The sequence below is a fragment of the Takifugu flavidus genome, chromosome 16, assembly GCF_003711565.1.
Source record: "Takifugu flavidus isolate HTHZ2018 chromosome 16, ASM371156v2, whole genome shotgun sequence".
Taxonomy (NCBI): domain Eukaryota; kingdom Metazoa; phylum Chordata; class Actinopteri; order Tetraodontiformes; family Tetraodontidae; genus Takifugu; species Takifugu flavidus.
The window spans coordinates 4,330,065-4,349,259 of NC_079535.1; the positions used below are offsets into that span (position 1 = coordinate 4,330,065).

Here is a 19,195-nt window from a genome sequence, read left to right on the forward strand (position 1 = left end):
GAAGGAAGGAAGGAAGGAAGAAGGAAGGAAGGAAGGAAACACGTCTGCAGCCGCAACCCTCACTGTCCTGCACCGCCCCCTGCTGGTGATGCGTAGAACAGCACCAACGGCTCAGGTACAATATCGTGTTATTGGAGGAACGTTTAAAACCACACTAATATGGGTACAAGCCACACATGCACACATTCTTAGAGGGGGGGGGGGGGGGTGGATTCATTTGTTTCTGGAAACATGCTGACGCGAAGGGATTTTCCATATTATATCTTTTCTTTTTATTTAAACTCCCCAACCGAATCCTCTGTTTCAACCACTCGCCTGAAGATGGCAGCAGATCTCACGGTGAATGTCTCCGAGGCCGGAGGAGCGCGCGGACCTGCGCTTTCTGTGCATATATTAAAAGTTTTGGGGGGTTTTCCACGTTGTTATCTGAGTGGGTTTGTGATTGGTGGAGAGTTTTGGATTCTTTTCCATGACTCAGCTCCTGTCTATAAAACCCCGCGATGATGGCGAAGCGTCATTTATTCGGCTCCGCTGATGGAATCAAGGAGAAACGGAGGGGGAAACGAGACACTGGAATAAAACTCTTGCTGGGAGATCCTGGTTATAAAGGCAGCAGTTGATTCCGCGGGCTACAGAGTTTACTCAACAGGTTCCTGAGAAGTAAAGGGGGTCTTTACGCACTCGCTTGCGCCATGGCGAACTCGTGTCTGCAGCTCGGCGGGTTCCTGGTCAGCTGCCTCGGCTGGATGGGTGTCGTGATCGCGATATCCACCAATGAATGGGTGAACATGTGCAAGTACGGCCTGAATACCTGCAAGAAGATGGATGAGCTGGAGGCGAAGGGACCCTGGGCGGAGTGCGTCATCTCCACTGGACTCTACCACTGCGTCTCCCTGACGCAGATCCTGGACCTGCCAGGTGGATCCTCTGGATTTTTATTCATCTGATTTTATAATCAACCTGCCTTGTTCTTTTCACACTCACCTTTCTTTATTGTGCATTCTGAAACGTCCTCAGACCCTTAACGCAAACGTCACGTGTGTCTCTGCAGCCTACATCCAGACCACCCGTGCCCTGATGATCACTGGCTCAATCCTGGGTTTCGTGGCGGTGGTGATGCTCCTGATGTCCATGCCCTGCATCAGCCTGGGCAACGAAGCCCAGGGCTCCAAAAACAGGCGCGCCGTCCTGGGAGGAGTGCTGGTTCTCATCGTCGGTAAGAACTGAGCCAACCGCCCGCTGTGACCCCCGACCTCTTCCTACCCTACCTCATTCTTGAAAGCTTCCTGAACCCTTCCCCACAGATCCCATCACATTCCTTCCCCCCACCTACTTTCATCCTGCGCCATATGGAAACTGTCTTCAACGGTGATTCTAAACGAGCTCATTCTGGCAGTTTTCCGACGCCCACATCCTCTAAACGTGGCTTCAGCACCTGCATCCGTCCTTTTCCAGTGTTTCCACAATACCAGGAGCCTTGTTGTTGATGCTACTCTCTGAAATCAGTAGTTGGCTTATTTGTCCGAATGTGGCCGCGTCTCTCTGTCCTCAGCTGGGAAGCTGTCAGTCCTCACGTCATCTGTTAGCCTTCTCCTGCAGGATGTGCACGTTTGAGAGATTTACGCGCTCCGGAGGCACCAGTCCAACACACGCTAGCTCTGCTCCTCTCAGCTGTGGGGGGGATTTTCAGTGTTTTTATGAATCTTGGGTGAATCTCTCAGGGTGAAGGTGAGGATCACAGAACGCCACGAGGTCTCACTGCTGACGTTGTTCTGCAGACTTCAGCGCCCTCTGCGAGCAACAGCACGGGCCATCTGAAACATTGCTATCTTTGGAACGCCTCCTCGAAAACAGAACTTTACAGGGAATCTGGTTCAGGTTAATATCCGACTCCGGGAACTGAAGCGCGTCTGATGTGACGGGCCAACGCTGACGCATGCGTCGTGATAAAGTTCTGCTTCAGGAGCAGCATTTTACACCCCACACCCAGAACACAGCAGCAGGAGGGACTCACAACAGTATAACAGTCGTCTGTTTTGTTTCTCACCTTCCAATTCCCCAACGGTCGGCTGATATTTTAGCATTTGGAAACAGTTTTTCTAAAATATTATGTTGGCTATCCCCGTTTTGCTTCCCCAGATGAGTTTGCTGGGACATATCTTGTTCAGTTTCATCTCCGTGGTTTCTAACCTCGCTCCTGTCCCCCCAGGCCTGTGCAGTTTGGTGTCCACCGTCTGGTTCCCCATCGGGGCTCACCAGCAGGAAGGCCTCATGTCCTTCGGCTTCTCCCTCTATGCCGGCTGGATAGGCACCGTCTTCTCCCTGCTGGGCGGCTCCCTCCTCACCTGCTGCTCCTCGGACTCCCCGCCCCGCTCCTTCCAGGACCACAACCGTTTTTACTACTCCAAACAGGGAGGCGGGAACGCGCCCGCCACCTCCACCACTAATCACGCCAAGAGCGCCCACGTCTGAGCGGAGGGACGGTTGTGGCTCCCGCCTGGATAACAGGCGTATACAGACTCGCACAGGCAGTAATGTGGACTGGAAGAGGAGCAACCACGCTGATTATGTTGATTTATATATGATTAAACAAAGAAAACACAAGCACACATGAAGATGCTGACATGTGCCGCTGTGACTGTCGCTGCCGAAGCTTCTGTTCCCACAGCTGGAGCGTTTGTTGGACAAACGGAGCAGACCAGCTGCTGTGGAATACATCACAGATCGCTTCTATTTCGCTCCTGGAGATTCTCTTTAATCATTAAATGTCATATCTTCGTGATTTCTTTTCCAAAAAAAGGGTTTTTGCTTGTGTTGATTACTCGGCGTTATTTACAGGGTTTTTTCTTTCCTAGCAGTATTAACAACTATTGTCCGTGTTGACTGATGGATATTTAGATTTTATTTTTTTATTATGGGATGGGAGAACAGATCGTTTGGGTTTCTGCACTGAGCTGGCACAAAAGGAAAGCTTATAAAACCTTAATGGTTTGTCCCTCATCTGTTATTCCTAATCAAATGTTACCGTACGCGTTGTAATATGACTAACTCCCTCTTTACCTTTCACTGTGTTTACGAAGAGTTTCTGTTAAACATCTTTGACAAACTTGTCCCCAGCTGCACTGAAAGATACACTTATCCTGGAAAAATTAAATAAAATAAAGCAAAATTGGCAATTTGGACCCCTTATTTATTGTTTCATTGTTTAATTTCTACATTCTATAATAAAAAACAATTAAAAATCTATATTTGACTCCCTGTTATTACTCTGGAGATGAATACATGCTTAATGTGTGTGTGTGTGTGTGTGTGTGTGCGCTTGTTACATCTATCTGTGATTATAGGCTAAGGACAATAGGAAACCATGAATTATTACTCATGGACCATATCAGGTAACCTTGAGTTTCAGAGTTGGGTCACCACAGATGAGACAGTGACACACACACACACACACACACACGCACACACCACACACACACACACACACACACACACACACGCACGCACACACACACACACACACACACACACACACACACACACACACACACACCACACACACACACACAAGTCTCTGTATCTCTGCTGTCCAAATGAAGGTCATCAGATATGACATGATACTGGTGAAACACAGTGTTCGTCTCCCACTTATCTTCAAACACCCACAGACACACAACCTGCACATCCAAACGTGCTGTTATGACTTACTGTATTTGCACAGGTCATTCTGTCATATTAGTGGCTGTGTTTATCATCCCTGAGTGTGTGTGTGTTCCCTGGAACGTTCAAAGCACAGAGGCGTTTAATTTGCAGGAAATGGGGAGTGGGAGGACCTGGACAGGCCACAGCGTCCCTCTCTTACCCAACAGTTGTTAGTGTGTTTTATTTTTGACTCCGGGGGAGTTTGGAGTTTGGATCAGGCCACAAATATTTTCTTACATCTGCAAAATGTTCTGTTTTGTACACACGCCCTCTCCAGCAGCAGTTTCATCCACCACTGATGTGTTTCTGAGGGTCATTCTGAGGGTGTGTAAATTCCCCATGTGTGCTAATGTTTCCAGTAAACATTGATCATTTGGATTTTTAGTGGTTCGCAGCTAAGTTGTTGGTTACCTGATCTGAAAGATGCAGCAGTCCTAGATTTCCCTTGATTTCCTTGAAGGCCTTGATGTTGTCCTCACCTCTGTTCCAGCCTCAATCAGGCATTCCTCCAAACTTAGTTGATCTTTGGCCACTTTTTTCTGTTTCATTACAATAAAAATAATTATCTCCACAACGGGATTTGTGATTTAGTTTCATAAATATCTGTTTTATAATGAATGGAAGCCAATTTCTTCTCCTAAAAATGACACAATATAGCAAGAATTTGTGATCTAATATACCAATTTCATGAGTTGGATCAAAATAGCTCACGTGTGACCTTAGTCACACAAAATTACACAGTTTTGATCCAATGTTGTTGGAAGTATCTGAAAATCTTCAGAAAACGAAAGGAAAAAGCAGAGAAAAACAAGTCGTTTTTGTATTTGCAATAAATAACTTTCATTGTTGCATGGAAGCAATATCAACAACTCAGCGAAAAACAGTGCAACCAGGAGCAAAACCCAACATGTTTGGAAGAAACCATTGAAAAAAAACAACATAGAACCAACAATATGATACAAGTTGATACCAAAATATACAGAAGAGAAAAGGAGCATCCAACTGCGAGAGAAGCCAGTCTTAACGAGTCCGGCACGCTGACTGGACGCTCGGGAACATCGAACACAGCACATGAGCAACATGGCACGTCTTCATCCAGACCAAAGGAACCAAAGAGTTACTGACGTTCAAAGCAACATTGGTGATCGGAGTGTATTAAAATAGTTTCTGCGTGGTTTTCAGCTTTGACTTGAACCTTCTGCTAGTTTTCTCTTAACACAACCTTTTGGAAAAAATGGTTTTACGCTTCATTCTGGAGACACTAAGGTTGTTATAAAATATTGTTGAGCCTTTGTTTTCGGCCACCTTGTGACTAAACACACAGGAAAGTGAAGGCTGGTCCCTCCAGCCGGCTCTGCTGTGCATAAATACCCAAAGATGACCCGGAAACAGGTGCGAGCTGTAGAAAAGTACCTTCGTTTTCCTCCGTTTTGCGATTACCAGACAGTCGTAGCTTATTAGCTGACCTCCTGCACGCGAACCGTGAGCAAACCCGGTGAACTTTGGCTCGTGCAGACTGAGAGGGTTCGAAAAGGCGGCGGCGGGACCCCGCGTCCACGCGTTTGCTACATCTCCTTGCTTTCAAATGAAGCCCTGGATTCCATACCTGGGGAGGAGATTACTGCGCGAGCTGAGGGTAATCTCCTTTCCAGCCGATCTCTATTCTCACCCCTGATGATATCCTGACGTATAGAAGGAGATGGGGCTGTACGGTTGATTTAAATGGGCGTAAATCGGTCTGAGCCGTTGTTCCCAGGTATAAAAGCCAAACCTGCATTTGCTTCACTTGAGTCACGACATGCAGATACGACACCGACGAGCCCATGCTACACGTTCACCAGACGGTCACATCGAGGTGCAGGCACGGACCCCACACACATACACACACACACACAATACAAGCAGACAGTACATTTTTCATTTTTGGCTGGGTTATGAAAGCAAAGCGGAGTGAGGTCATCTAAAAGTGGGTGTTTTTATATAAAACTGCGATGCAGTTGAATACTTTCGCGTGTAAGAGGGAGTGCTAAATTTCCAGGATGTGCTATATTTTTAGGAAGGACCTTGATCTTTCACCATGGTGGGGGATATTACAGACACCCCCCCCCCCCCACACACACACACACACACACATATATACACACACACAGACCCCTGGCGTGATTCTTTGCTGATGTTTTCCTGTGCAGAACTTGGCAAACATTCCCATCATGCACTCCACCATCTATAGTGGCCCAATGAACTGTGGCTGAAGAGTGATTTCAGTCTAGATTAATTAAATTAGCGAGTTTAATAACGAAGGAATAAACTCGAATAACGCCAAGTAGCATCTGGATGCTCCATCATCATTGGAATTTCTTGGCCCGGTCTTTGTTTTGGGCCTTTAACTCTGTGAAGCTTAGCTCTGAGGTGTGGATTAATTGGGGAGCAGCAGAGGGAGGGTGGTGGGTGGTGGGGAGGTTAGCGTGGCATCCTTGGATTTAGTGCATTAGACAAATAAGGCTTCCCTGAAAGGGACAGGTGCAGCAACAAGGGGCAAGAGGAGGACAACCAGGGTGGACTGCAGCAGGACTGTCCACACCCTCTGCTGTTTGGTTTATGTGCCATGCTTCACCAACGCATACATTCTTTGTTTTGACATAAACACTTGGCAGGATTAACTTTGTACGCCGAGCTCTACAGCTCTCCAGTTACCAGCATTTGAGACCCAAAATATCCTTTCAGGATGAAACAACAGCATCATTAATATGAAAATAGGAACAAGACGGGGCAATATGGAGCGTGAGTGAGGTGGGTTTGAGTCTGGGATGGAGCAGAAGCACAAAGAGGAGTCAACGCCCCATGGACCAATCAGGAGAGTCATGAGCTGAGATGGAACGTAATAGATCGCTGCTTCAGATGGAAACCAGTCCCTAGCCTGTCAGGGTGGCAGCTCTGTGCCCACATGGCCCGATGAGCGTCGACATCTAGGTGAGGTTTGAAACTGAAAGGAACAGGAAGTGGTGAAAGAGAGTAAAGCGATCGGACAAGAGAGCCACAAATTTAACGTAAAAATCAGTAGCGCATTTCAGTATAGAACCGATGTCCTTCGTGTAGCATAAAAGCTTCCACAGTGTCTTTATATATCTGCGCAATAGTGAATTTAATGGTCCGGTGTGTGTGGTGTGTATAAACTGTAATCGCTGAATAATTTATAAAGCATATCTAAATGTGACGTAAATATCACTTTCTGGAAATAGACACTGGACCTCTGGAAAACGACCAAAAACATTAAATGTAAGTATCTTTTAACTTAAACATGATTTTGAAGAATAACACGATACTCGCAGAAATGAGAAAAACACATTTCCTGGACCAGGCGGTATAAGTCATCGCAGTAAACCCGCAGGTTTTCCACAACGATTCAACCTTTTCTGTCTTTTCTTCGTTTACGTTTAACGCGCCATCAGCGGCTAAGTTGCCACGGGATTGATTTTTTGGATTTCATGCTGGGGGCGGGGAGTGGGAAGAGACCACGCATGCACGGTTACGCAAGAATGCACCTCGTCAGTGCACGCACACACAGAATTGGCGTGAAGGTCTGATTGTTCGGACACCCTCGCACGAGAGAAGATACTTATGAAATTAAAGCAGAAACCAGAAATAAGAAACACAAACACGCACAGTAGATGAAGGCACTATTGCAAGCAAAGTCCACGAACTGCCTGTGAAAATATCAACATGGTCTCTTTCTTGACCCCAAAACCTTGGGCTAGAATTTAGGGTTGATTTTTGTATAAAACACTTCATATCTAAAGAATTTTGTTGATCTTTGAAAGAATCCCAGCACACATACAGGAAATGGGCTTGTCGCATTGTCACTTCCTGTCAAATTAGGAAACGGGAAGAAGAAGATGAAAAAGAAGAAGAAGAAGGTGCTGATTCATCCGTCGCTCACTCCACCTCTTCTCTTGTCCTCATTGAATCTTTCATAATTTCGTCTCTCTATGCTCTTTTTTTTGATCAGGCCATTGCGTAGAAGTCCAATAAGTGAACTGTGACATTTAACAGATTCCACGGGTGAGGAAGTCTCCAGCCCAAGGGTTGGACATGCAGCCAAGTACACACACATGCAGGCATGAATAAACACATACGCACGTATACAAAATCATCGGAGCGCTGCCCACCCCCCATCCCCACGCAGCAGACAAGGCGGTACATTCAGAGAGATGCAGAGTCGGTCCCTTCAGAAATCCATTGGATCCTCCTCGGCGAGAGCGCAATTGGCGACAGTCCTGTCTCCGCCCCTCAGTGGCTCCCCGCCGCCTTTGGGTTTCGCGATGGGGGGCGTGGTCCCCCCCGACCCATCCTCCGCCCCACCCCAGGCGTCAGAGGTTGGCGGGTAGAAATCGTCGTCGAAGCCGCAGAAGCCTTCGTCCACGCCTTGGTCGTAGCGCTGGTAGGTGGAGGCGTGCACCTCGTTCTCTCTGGCCGTGATCTCCAGGGTGCTGTTCCACATGCCGTAGCCAAAGTAAATGAGCACGCCTGAGGAAACACACAGAGTCACCTGTACGAGTGAACAAGGGAGGATGTAGCTTACATTTTTAACGCTAACTTGTGCTGGATCGTTGGATCGTTTCCACGAAACTGAAACACACTCGCAGGTGCCCAGTTCAATATCACTGAGGCAGGAATAGTAACAAGTGACTTCATCTGTGGTTTCTCTGCACCAACTGCAGGTAAAGCATCATTTACAACAGAGGGGGCGCTATAGAGGCAATTGCAAAGGCTTGCGACAGAAACCCCTCTGATCAGAGAGTCGGCTGAATTGTCTTGAGCTTGACCTATGACCTCACTATGCGACGAGTTGGGTGGAGAGTCCACTTACCCACGAGGCACCAGATTGAAAACCGTATCCAGGTGATGGCAGATAGTTTAAGCATGAGGTAGATGTTAACAAGCATGGCTGAAGCGGGCACAAAGGGCACACAGGGAGCCATGTAGGGCAGCCTTTTGGGGTTCTCTGGCTGCTGGAGGATGATAACGACGAGCAGGACAATGAAGATGATGAGCACGACCAGCAGCAGCAACGCCCACCAGTGACCCTGTGCAATGCTGCTTGATCCTGGACAGAGAAAAGTGACGTTAATCTGTGTTTCCCACAGAGTTCTGCTGGAATTTGTTTGTGCGTTCTCACCAAAAATGATGAAGGAGCAGAAAGCAAAGAAGAAGATGAAGAGGAGCAGCACACACACAGTCACAGTTTTCCCTGTGGCTAGAGTTGGCCGGTCCATCTTTCCCGGCAGCCCCAGTCGGATCCTCAGGGTGTAGTAGCGCGGTCCGATAAGCTTCTTCAAACGCCGGGACATCCCGCCTTCGGACTCCTCGGCCTCAATGCCGGTGGTCATGTCGACGGTGCCGTAGTTTGGGTGGCTGGCAGCGTAGGCGGTTTTGTCCGGTTTGCCTATCAACATCTCATTGTCGCCCAAGGACGGCAGGTTTTTGGCTCCGCAGGTGTTGGTGGGTGGACCGCCGTATTCGTCGGCTTCACTGGTGGGCGAACAAGCATCCTTCTCGCACTCTGCCAGCACGCCTTCCTTCCTCTTGCCCTTGTTCTGCTCCTCCGAGAGGAAGTTGACAAAGCCGTGGATGTCCCCTTCAGGTTGGTATCGCAGCAGGAGGACACACAGGCTCACCTGCGGACGAAGGAAAGCTTTAGGTCTGGGAGATAACAGAAGCTTAAAATCTGATTTGTTAAGTTTGGCCTGATGGACAAAGGTAGAAACCCACCAGAGTATAGGCCAACAGGGTTCCAATAGACATCATCTCTATGAGGTCTCTGAGACTGACCAGGAGAGCAAGAAGGCCCGCAAGGAATCCTGAAACCACACAGGCCACAGCAGGGGTCTCAGTGTAGGACGACACGTTGGCCAGGAACCTGGAAACATGGGAAAATTAATTAGGCTGGTTGTATTTTGATTGAAAGAAAAAAAAAGTGACAAAAAACAGGACTGACTTAAACAGCAGGCCATCTCCCGCCATGGCATAGATGACTCTGGGCATGGGGAACAGAGAGCCCAGGAGCGACACGGTGAGCCCAGCGATGGAGCCCACCGCTACGGTGTACTTGGCAAACATGCAGCCGTGCACGGCAAACATCTCCATGAGCGGCGCATCGGCATCGATCTCGGTGGAGGGAACCATCAAGGTCAAGATCACCGAAACCTAGGCAAAGAGGGTGGAGGTCTAAATAAAATCATTCCACCTTGCATTTTATTAAAAAGGAAATAAATAAAACTGTAAAATTCTGAACCGGAAGTGACATTTTGACCACACCCCCACCTGCAGGTCAGGATCACACTGTAGTGAAGCTTTTATCAACCTCTGCAGCATTAGTCTGACAGCTCTGTGTGTGTGTGTGTGTGTGTGTGTGTGTGCGTGCGTGTGTGTGTGTGTGTGTGTGTGTAGGGGGGTGTGATCCATCCAGAAGAGCCATCTGTCACGATGAGGGATTTGCCTCAGCAAATTGCAGAAAGTGAGAGGAATAATAAAAGATCAACCTTCACAGAGCGCGTCCCCTACCAGCCTTCAGCGTCCTTTGACCCATTTGTCCAACCAGGTGGACAACCTTTGTCAACCATTTATGACCACACTCCAAAACGGCTTCCTACAGCATCTGCTTGTCTAGTGTCAGTGACTCAAAAACAGGACATGGCTGTAGTGTAGCTAGCCTGGGTTTTGATGTAATCTTTGGCTCCAGGATAATGCTAAAATTCCCATTCTGACAGGCCATAGCTACACGGTTGCCATGGCAACAACCACACAGCAGAAACAAGTCAAACTCAGGCTTAATGGGTATTAATATCAGCTGTGGGTCCAGCCGACTAAACTTTGGGAGAAGGTGCTGTTTCATTCATATTCCAGACATGTTGAGGATTAAATCCTGCTAACAAGCTAATACGAAGGTAAAAGACTCACAGACACGTAGGCAGTGAGGCAGGTGATGAGAGATGCGGTGATGGCGTAGGGGATGGAGGTGTTGGGACTCTTGGCTTCCTCTCCTGTTGTCGCAATGATGTCAAATCCAATAAAAGCGTAAAAACAGGTAGCTGCTCCCTGCATCACCTGGAGCGATCAAGAGGACAAATATGGTGTTGAAGTACCCCCCCATTCATTTTTTATTACTTTTACAGCACCACGTTGCGCAGACATACCCCCGACCATCCGAAGGGCAGGAACCTCCCCTCGTCCCAGTTCTCCACGTTCACGAAGAACAGCCCCGCGATCATCATGAACACCCACACCATGAGGTTGATGACGTTCAGCACGTTGTTGAAGCCCACGGAGTTCTTCACTCCCAGAGCCACGATCACCGTCACCAGCAACGAAATCAGCAGAGCCAGCAGGTCCGGGTACGACTGCTCCCCTTTACCTGGATGACAGGGTTCTGGTTATTTTGCCTGTTGGTACACATGTGCTGGTCTTGATTAGTGTCTTGTCTTGTGCCCAACTGGAAATGGACCAGTTGGGCTTCAAAATAGTTGCATCAGGTAACTTTAAAGCACATTTCAACTCAAATGTTAATGTTAAAAATGCTGCATTTCCATTAAAAAATAGAAATGGATCATCTGCCTTCAAATCAATAGAAAGGTGGAGGTTTTAGAAAACATATTTCCCTAAAAACTAAGCATGCATAGTCACTGTGCCTCTCCCAGGATCAGGTCTATATGCTGCAACCCCCAGGATCACATTGTGCACTCAAAAGCGAAAAAAAGAAACTTATTCTGGGAGATATTCCAACCCGTGTCTGAACCTGCTGGGTTTTTTTCTCTCTCCGGGTTGGAAAGGAAACAATAACTTTCCGTGATGTTGTGGAACAGCTGCTCATGTTGCTTATCATGTGACCGCAAGGCCTTTGTCAGTGTTGGACAGGAAGCGCCTGTCAGGGCGATGTCACCCAGATAGACCGGGCTGGCACACACCTCGGCGATAACGTTTCATCAGATTAGCTCTCGTCACCGCGATCTGGAAATTTGTGCATTACGAATTATAACAGCAGCGATAACTTTCCAAAAATATTGGATTTCCAAAATATGCAATAAAAATTCTGACTGGAAGAATCTGATAAGACTTTGATTTCACAGGCGGTGTTTTTTTTGGTCGTGGCACTGTTATGGAAACGCACAATCCCAGGAGCTGGCGTGGTAAACGTTCTGGCGGCGGTCGCTCACCCAAGCCGTTGAGGGTCCCTATGTGAGAGGTCATGAAGTGGCTGATGCTGCGGTTAGCCAACGAGTCCGCCATGCTGCTGAGAGCCGACGCCCCCGCCGCGGTCCCGATCAGATACTCCAGAATCAGGTTCCACCCGATGAAGAACGCCACAAACTCTCCCACCGTTACGTAGCTATACGTGTAAGCCGATCCCGTGGTCTTGGGCACCCGCACCCCGAACTCTGCGTAACACACCCCTGCGGAACAGGTGGGTTATTAGTCGAGTGAAAGAACTTTAGACCAATGACAGAAGGAGAAAGGAGGCAGGTCCACCCACCTGACAGTATGGAGGCCACGGCAGCAATAATGAAGGAAACTATGACGCCCGGGCCTGCCATCTCCTTGGCAACAAGCCCCGACACCACGTACATCCCCGTCCCGACACAGCTGCCCACGCCCAGCGACACCAGGTCCACCGTCGACAACACCCGGGCCAGCCTGGTCCCGTGCGAGCTGGTCCCCGACATGGACGAGTCCAGCATGGATTCCACGGGTTTGGTCCTCAGGATACGGGACGTAAACGTTCTCCATGCCGAGCCCCACTGCACCCTGCGGGGGTCAAGCTTCCCGGCGAGGCCACTCATACTGAGGGCTAAAGGTCAAGTGACAGGGTCAAAGGGCAAAAATGAAAAGTTTGCTTTGTGATGTTTTCTGTGTGTGTGTGTTTTTTTAACAGTTTTATAAACTATTCTTTATATGATGGAGTCTTCCAAGGCTTTGTTTTTGTCCCCAACTTTCATGTCCTGGATTACTTCAGTGGCACCTCAAGTTGTCTCCACATGGCTATAGATAATCTGTAAAGATAAAGAGGAAACTCAATTGTTTTATAAAATTTACCTCACGCGGTCTGCTATTGTCTTTCAAAACATGATGCCAATTTTCAACTATATCCTCTAAACACAAAAAAGTCAACGATGGAGCTTCATTCCACATGTGTCCTCAGATGAAGTCTACCCGAAAGAGGAAGTAGCTAATTAGCAACCATCCCTCCGTAGCACCGTTGCTATAGTAGCCAAGTTCACCCTTTTCTATGGCTTAAAACCCTTACACCACAAACCACATCCAACAGCTCGACCTGTATCTCCTCTGACATCTCATGACCGCCGGCGCCATAAAAGAGCCTGAAAAAGAGAACTGACTGTTTGCGTTTCTCCTCTCAGCCAAAGTGAGCGAACATATCATTCACCCACTCTCAGTGAGTGCTGTAATTATTAAACGCACTCCCAAAACAGTGTGCCGCTCTGCCTCTCAGCTATAGCGCGAGCCACTCAAACAAATGGCGGCCGCAATTACCCAGCTGTTTAACTGGGGTCCAGACCTCCACTATAGTGTCGCTGTATTTAGGGGGAACGCGAACGTGCGGAGAGAGAAAAAGACTCATTTATGAGAGCGATACAGGCAGGGAGGGAGGATGAAGGGACGTTCGTACCCAGGTGGAAATGGATGGACGGATGGACGGATATGCAAAGAGAACATAAAAGTAATTAAAAATCAAAGAAAAAGATGTGAGACGGCATTAAAAAGTCAACAAATCTGTGTGTGTGTGTGTGTGTGTGTGTGTCTTCTTGTACAAGCTACATAGTGAGGACCAAATTTCTCTGGTATCTAGGGACATTAGTAAGATGTGAGGGTATTTTTGGCTGGCAAATACAACAGAGGGCTGTTTGGAGGCTAAGACTTGGGTTTTTTGGTAGTTAAGATTAAATTAAGACAGGGATTAGCGTAGGGTAAAATGAGTCCTCACTGAGATAGAAGCACAACTGTGTGCATGTGTGAGTGGGAGAGAGAATCAAAGAACTTTCCTGTGAACCTGATGTGCGTATCAAGCTCCAGCCAATAAAACTATAAACCCTTTAAGAGGGATATTTTAATCAACTAATACACACTGATGGCTGCAGTTCTGTCTTCGTGGGGACTATCACAGACAAAACCGGTCTCACAGCCTGCTAGCCCCAGCTAACCATAAATTAAATGTTCTGTCTCCGTCACCACCTCCTGCCTTCACCCGAGTGTTTGTCAGCAGACGGATAAAACTGAGCTGCGTGGAGGACCACTCGAAGCAAGCAGGTTACAGCGTGCTGTCTTTACACAGGCGTCGATGTGGGGACAGAACGCCAGCCAACCGTTAGCAAAACAGCAGCAAAAGCCGCTGGAGTCTTGTCTGTCGATACTGACCGTCTGGTAAAGGTTCACGTTGCAGAGAGGCCGTATCGACCAGCCCGTAAACACGCGGATAAATTCCATTCACGATCGGACAAGAGAAATAACATTGCTTGTGAAATTGAGGTTCACTGTCTCTCCCCTTCTGCTGTCTTAAGCTAAAAATGGGTCCAGTAAGGCTTAAAGGAGAACCGGATCAATGTTCTGGGTGGAAGATTTAGCTCTTTTTCTGCTAATAATACCACCTGTAGCTTTATCAGAGACAATAAACAAACAAACCTGCAAAATCCTGAATGCTAACAGAGAGGCTAGCATTAAGTTATTCATCACAGAGTGGTTGTGAGTTGGAGAAAAGACAAAAAAGGCCATGTCATTCGGAGGCAGGAAGTCCCACGGTGTGTGACAACAAAACAGCATGAGGACCAAGCGATCCACGCTGCTGAAGTAAAGAAAGCTGTGAGCAAATAAGGCGCTTTGAGAAACTGCTGTCATTTCACCAAGGGCGAGCGATACGGCGGCCACCTTGTCATGCACAGTCATATCGACATTAGCGTGCTGAGCAAACAGTTAACAATTGAGAGCTACTTTCTATATAATTACTGCCACCCCTCCCTGGCGACGCTGCGTTAGCGTTTCCCCTGCAGCTAAAGCGGTTGACAAGCATCCATCCTTGTGTTTAATCAGGCGGGAATAATCCCGTCTCGGCAGCTGCCCCTGCCTCTGTCTGATTACCAGCTGAATGAGTTGACTGAGCTCTCGCTGCCTTTACAGGAAGAACCGCCTTAATAAAGCTAAGAGCCCTCCTGAACAAGACCTGGCAACCAAACCTGGCACGCGACCCTGACGTCCCAGGACCGGCGCACAGATGAGGAAGCGGCTCACGCGTCAGTGGGAAAAGGCGATCCTTCTAAAGAGCTGTCACCTTTCCTGTCAGTCACATCATCATCCGTCACGTTAACCGTGCATCAAGGGTGGGAGGAAAGGTCAAAGGTCAAACGGCGCATGCGTATGACAGCAGGTTTATCCCGAGGATTTGTTTGAAAGCGTCCATATGATGAAAAAGCAGGAGTTTTAGCAATTTAGCAGGCAAGAGGGGAACCTTTGTGTTTACTTACGCTAGAAAACTCCCATGATCCTTTGAGATCCGTACGTGGTCTGATCAAACCTAGCAACCTTCAAAAGTCAATTAAATTTGCTTCTGCGATATCAGTTACGATAAACTGTATCCCAGTGAGTCAATGTGAGGTTTGATCCCCATGGTAACCAGTATTCACACTGGAAGCTCAAAAAACAGTCAAGTAGAAGCTGGCAGAGCGTTTCAGGAAGCTGTAAAATAGCCTGCAAGATAACAGGGCAGATAAATTCCTCACTCCTCATCCAGCCCTCCTCATCCTCATCCATCTTCCCTAACGCAGCACGGTGGGAGCCTGGAGCCTGACATATGCTCAGCCAGCCTCCAGACAGCCAAATAAAGAAAAAAACAACAGCACCGCCCCTCCCCCCATGGCTCCTTGGCTCACCGGCCATAATAGGAAAGTTCCCATAAATTGAAGTCCAATTCCGAGCATTCAGTGGTATAATCTGATCCACGGGGTCTTAAATCCTGCCCTGGCTCATTGATTATAATGTACTGCTGACTAACTCTGACGAGGAACCGTTTCCATCGCCACCATCGAATGGCGGTGACGTTCAGAGGAAATGGTGAAAGGAAGCACCGGCTAAAAGACATTTTCCTCCCGCAACATCGTCACTATCGATCCAATCTGCTAATGCTCATCTCTTGGAAGGCGTGTCTTTAACTAGTGAGACAGATTTATTTATAGTATCGCCTTTATAACCATCTTTATTTTTACCGTGGTTAATGGAGTAGCATCAAGTCACATGACCTTTGTTCCCTTCTCTTTTACTATGGCAACGTGAGAGTACACCTGACCTTCAGCGTCTTCACACCAATTTTATGGCAGTCGCAACTCTAACAATTAGCACAGCGCACTTAGCACAACGGTATGGCCAGAGAAGCTAACACATGACACTATGAGCAATGCACGCGTGTGTTGGCAGTTAGCTTAGCTGCTCTGGAGTATGTTACTAGCCCCCTGGCTGGCAGAATTTAGTTGTTTTTTGGATCCTTTATCAATAGTTTCTTTTATGGGTTTGATCTTGTTTTCCAAGCATTCATAGTAATATCAGGAATTAAAAAAGCACAAATGTATCTTAAATGCAGGAAAGTCAACATGACGAGGATCCGATTACATTTAAAGCCCTCATCCTTCCACACAATAGCCCCGGGCCGCATCTCTTTGTCCTGTCTTTACTGCCTGTTGTTCCAATAAGCCGAGCCGTGCGCGTTGGTGCGTCGCCCGCTGACAGAGATGAATAGAGACGACGAGTGTGTGCGTGCGACTTGGAGGTCCTGATTCTATTAGCCTTTCTGCACAGACAGGTCCGCTGACGTCAGTGTCGAGCAGTGTCTGATGGGGGGGGGGGATCATCCATTCATTAATAGAAAGGCCACAATGTTGCTTGAAAACTGTTGCTAAACGTTTACCTGCACTCACTCACAAGCTTCCAACTAGAGCCAACGATGAATCGATGAATCATTAATGTCGCACTTGAGGGGCAGATTTAATTACATTCAGATCGGCGTTCCATCAGCCACGCATATCCGTGTTCCGATCCGATTCCCTGAGAATCATATGTAAAGCATATTGACATGCGAAAAAAGTCATTCAATGCTGGAGCTAATGGAGTATGGATTGATCGAAGCAGATCTTGAATCCATTCATCCATATATCTACTCATCCATGACATGTAAACACCCACGTTGGGAAAAGTCTGGGATCGAACCGGCTCCAAATTGATTCAATCATTGGTAAAGAGGGATGAGCTGTTTTAGCTAATAACCCCCAAAATGCAGTGATGTTACGACTCAAACTGGTATCAGTGACACGTTCTAGGCCTCTGATGAGTTTATCAAGAGTTCCTCAGGTGCTGCACAAACATGTGACCTGTGCTTCTCACCAAGCTTCAGCACACTCGATGCTTCTTTTGCAAACAAGATGCCGCAATGATTGTTCCATCTTCCTGCTGATGACACCTTTATTTTTGAATCTAGGTCCAATTCTGCATCTTTGCATGTACTTTTTTTTTAACCCATCTGTGCATCTTCTGTCAGCTTCCTGATCTGACATTATTCCAGACGGTTAGCACCGGAAGACCACACTGATGTTTCACCTGGCTCACCGGCAGACAAATCTACCGTATCTCCATCACCCTCTGTCGACAACCAATCAGAAAACTGTCACTTTAGCGTCAAAACTTCAATAGGGATGGGGACGATTACATAATCGTGTCCGTGTTGGTACACTTTTGTTTCAGAAATGAACAGATTAAAGGAAAAAAGTCAGACACCTGTTAAAAGATGCACCTGTTAGCGCAACGTTTCCAAGCACCGGCGCGCTATCATCAACGCTTAATAAACGTGGGCAAAAGTCAACTGAGGGGGCAAAGAGGAGGAGGCTGTGGTAAAGAGAGAGACAGAGAGAGAGAGAGGAGAGAGAGAGAGAGAGACAGAGAGAGGGAGAGAGAGAGGGAGAGAGAGGGAGAGAGAGAGAGAGGGATATCTCGCCATGTCATTAGGGATTAACCCAGATCTCCAGCTTGAGGCTTTCAGCCACTGAGTGTCCACAGACCACAAAAAAAATGTAATGGTGCTTTATATCAAATGATTACTAAAATACATGCAAAATATTACCAAGGAAACAGGAAAGAGGGTTATAAATATTACATAGTTATCAGTGTTTAAATCAGCTGACACCCAGTGGATGAAGTAGTAAGAAACAGATAGATAGATAGATAGATAGATAGATAGATAGATAGATAGATAGATAGATATAGATAGATAGATAGATAGATAGATAGATAGATAGATAGATAGATAGATAGATAGATAGATAGATAGATAGATAGATAGACAGATAGATAGACAGACTGCCTAAGCTCCACTTTCGGATGCTCTCACCTGCAGCCTGCACTCTTTCAGCCGCCTCTGTCTCCTCCTGCACTCCCGTCCACCCTCAAACCGCCCCCCCCCCACCCCCCGCTGCTGATGCAGCTCCCGTCGGACACACACCCCGAACTCTCTGCTCCCGTCTGTCAGGGACGTTTCCTTCCTTTAATTCCCTTTCTTCGGACTTATCACCGAGGGCCACCGGTGCGCTATGCGCCTTCGCTTATATGGAGAATATAATGAGGAAGAAGACAAAAGGGGGAGGAGAGAGATGCAGGCACCGAGGGAGACGGGAGGAGAGGAGAGACGCAGCGCGATGGCGAGGAGGAAAACGGGGGAAAGCGGTGGAAAAATCACTCACGGTGCCGCGGCGGGATCAGAGGAGACCCTCGTCGGATGCTGCAGTCGGTCAGCATCAGCAGCATCTCAGGACTGCGCGGTGCAGCAGCCCAAGGGAGGGAGGGAGGGGGGGGGGGGGGGGGGGAGGAGCTGGGAGGGGAGGCTGGTGATGTAAAGAGGTTTGAATTATTCAGGCGCCCGCTGCACCACATGTGACCGCGTGTTATTTATCTGGTTTGAGCGGGCGTCGATCCCGGACCGTCCGGGACCGTCATCACGCCCCCCCCCCCCCCCCCCCCCCCCCCTTCCCCAGCCCACCTCCCCCCTCCCGGAACCTGTGTCAGCGGCGCAGCGGTTCGTTGTGTTTATTAAGTTGTCAGTGAAGACGATCCAGGGAATTAATCTCTTCCAATTTAGTTAGGATTTAGGGGCAGCGGCCATTTTCTCCCATTGTTGACCCTCTCTGTCCCGGTATGACCAGTCAATCTGGCCCATCTGTCCCAGTAGAACTGGGCTAAATTTACATCACTTAGAAATAAAGTTATACAGTACATATATAAAACAAAAGCAATCTGCTTCATCAGATAATAAAAGCGCAAATGGGAACGCAAACTTGATAAGGGAAAATGTAAAACTACCTGGAACAAACAAATCCAAATCTGATTTACAGAGATTTACAGCTCTGAGTACAGTGACAGACAACTTTGGCATTATTGTTAATGGCTTTGACAATTT

General features: G+C 47.7%; 2 protein-coding genes across 4 annotated transcripts; one reads left to right on the forward strand and one right to left on the reverse strand.

The window, feature by feature from the left end:
• The first annotated feature begins 517 nt into the window (after window positions 1-517).
• Window positions 518-3,176, forward strand: cldn11a (claudin 11a). Its single transcript, XM_057059411.1, has 3 exons — window positions 518-918; window positions 1,052-1,216; window positions 2,210-3,176. Exons 1-3 carry the CDS (start codon window positions 693-695, stop codon window positions 2,470-2,472), a joined length of 654 nt encoding a protein of 217 aa, XP_056915391.1. The 5' UTR covers window positions 518-692; the 3' UTR covers window positions 2,473-3,176.
• Window positions 3,177-4,517: 1,341 nt separating this feature from the next.
• Window positions 4,518-18,614, reverse strand: slc7a14a (solute carrier family 7 member 14a). Of its 3 annotated transcripts, none has more exons than XM_057059159.1 (10): window positions 18,483-18,614; window positions 12,230-12,746; window positions 11,913-12,149; window positions 10,896-11,113; window positions 10,660-10,806; window positions 9,698-9,906; window positions 9,472-9,619; window positions 8,879-9,377; window positions 8,570-8,806; window positions 4,518-8,226 (listed from the first exon to the last, which is right to left on the reverse strand). In XM_057059159.1, the coding sequence occupies exons 2-10, from the start codon at window positions 12,534-12,536 to the stop codon at window positions 7,928-7,930; spliced, it is 2,301 nt and encodes a 766-aa protein (XP_056915139.1). In that variant the 5' UTR covers window positions 12,537-12,746; window positions 18,483-18,614; the 3' UTR covers window positions 4,518-7,927. The 3 variants fall into 3 exon arrangements, 2 of the variants coding, with proteins under 2 accessions (XP_056915139.1, XP_056915140.1); XM_057059160.1 differs by lacking the exon at window positions 18,483-18,614 and adding an exon at window positions 18,134-18,450; XR_008954325.1 differs by having other exon boundaries at window positions 8,125-8,384; window positions 8,421-8,806.
• Between the last annotated feature and the right edge of the window lie 581 nt (window positions 18,615-19,195).